General features: G+C 65.5%; 1 protein-coding gene across 1 annotated transcript; it reads right to left on the bottom strand.

Annotated features, from left to right (window-relative positions):
• Positions 1 to 674: 674 nt before the first annotated feature.
• Positions 675 to 1,529, bottom strand: Foxe3 (forkhead box E3). The gene has a single exon (XM_051171135.1). It carries the CDS (start codon positions 1,527 to 1,529, stop codon positions 675 to 677), a length of 855 nt encoding a protein of 284 aa, XP_051027092.1.
• Between the last annotated feature and the right edge of the window lie 201 nt (positions 1,530 to 1,730).

The following is a 1,730-nucleotide window of genomic DNA, read 5'->3' on the forward strand; positions in this document are numbered from 1 at the left end:
TTGGAAAATTAGCAATAACCAGACTAATTCTGCATTTTCCATGGGGTGGGGCAGTCACAGAGGCCCGTAAATCCCTCATCCAGTCAGGAGTCCCTGGAAAAGTCTGAAGAATTGTCCTCAGGACCTGGAGCAGAGCTGCCAGATGTGTCTGTGTGGGACAGAGGGTGCTCAGTAAGAAACCAAGGGCAGACAGGCAAAGCCATTGGGGTAAGGGACAAACTTGTCGAAATTATCAGTAAATGAAGAAAGATGGTGTGGAAGCAATGGACCCAGGAGTCTGACCTCTGACAGGTTGGCAAAACATCAGAGGTGGAGGAGATGGCTTGAGATGAAAGCTTCCACAGATTGGAACTCACCAAGGACTCGGGGCTGGAGTCCTCACTGGTGACCGTCCAGCTCCAGAGCTTGAGATTTGGCACTGTGAGGGTGCATAGGTGGGGTGTACAAGTAGAGGGAGCAACGAAGGCCCCATATTGGAGAGAGAGCTTCAGGCTGGTGGTGAGACGGTCAGAGTCTTCCCAGGGACGGAGGAGGGCAGAGAAAAGTGTAGCCCGAGGCAAGGCTAGGGGGCACAGTGGTGAGCATCATGCTGCACGTCTGCGGGCCCCAGAGACAAGCTCTGGCCCCAGCACACGCTGGAGGCTCCGTCAGGTGCTCCCGCCGCGAAGAGCGGCTCACATGTAGCGCTCCAGCCCGGGCGGGAAGCCAGGCTGTCTCAGGTAGGCATCCCCGGGGCTAAGCGGCCCGAGCGCGCCGACCGGTCCCGCCAAAGCCAAGAGAGGCTCGGCGGGCAGCGGCGGGGGCAGCCCCAGGCGCTCGGGAGCCGGCGAGTAGAGCGGCGGCGAGGTGGCGGCAGCGCAGGGCGGGAAGGTGGCGTCGGGCTCGGCGCAGCAGGGAGGCTCCGGTGCCCCGGGCCCTGGAGGCTCAGGCTGCAAACCCAGCAGGCTGTCTAAGCGAAAGAGACGCGCGGGCGGCGCGGGCGCGGGAGGGAAGGGCGCGTAGGGGAAAGGCGGCGGCGGCGGCTGGGGCGCAGGCAGCTCTGCGCGCTTGAAGCGCTTGCGGCGCCGCAGGAAACTGCCGTTGTCGAACATATCAGCGGCCGCGGGGTCGAGCGTCCAGTAGTTGCCTTTGCCCGGGTTGCCCGGCTCGCGCGGCACCTTGACGAAGCAGTCGTTGAGGGTGAGGTTGTGGCGGATGCTGTTCTGCCACTTGCGCGGGCTGTCGCGGTAGAAGGCGAAGCGCTCGGTGATGAAGCGGTAGATGGCGGCCAGCGTGAGGCGGCGTCCCGGAGCGTGCGCCAGGGCCATGGCGATGAGAGCGATGTACGAGTAGGGCGGCTTCCCGCGCTGTAGCGGCCGCCGGCGCCGCCTCCCCGGGCCCGGAGTCGCGGTGGGCTCCGCGTCCCCGCCGCCTGCTACCTCCTCGGGCTCGCGCCCCGGCTCGGCTCCCGCTAGCGGCGACGGCTGTGGCCCCGACGGCGAGACCGAGGGCAGGGCCGGGAAGCCCGAGAAAGCGACGTGCGCATCCATGTGCGGGGGTCCTAGGGATGCGGAGCCCCTGCCCTCGCTCCAGGACAGCCGGGGCGGGGGGGGGGTCGCAGGTTCGCCTTATATAGACACGCACCCCAACTCCCGAGGAAAGGGCCTGGACCTGCCCTATAATTTGTTTCCCCAGCCCCCTTTCCCGGGCTGGCAGCCCACCTCCATTAATTCCCCCCCCCACCCCGTGGT

Source organism: Acomys russatus, chromosome 29, assembly GCF_903995435.1.
Source record: "Acomys russatus chromosome 29, mAcoRus1.1, whole genome shotgun sequence".
Classification (NCBI taxonomy): domain Eukaryota; kingdom Metazoa; phylum Chordata; class Mammalia; order Rodentia; family Muridae; genus Acomys; species Acomys russatus.

What these genes read in the sequence shown, in the direction of transcription:
- Foxe3 (XM_051171135.1), bottom strand. Translation starts at nt 1,529, where the DNA reads ATGGATGCGCACGTCGCTTTCTCGGGCTTCCCGGCCCTGCCCTCGGTC.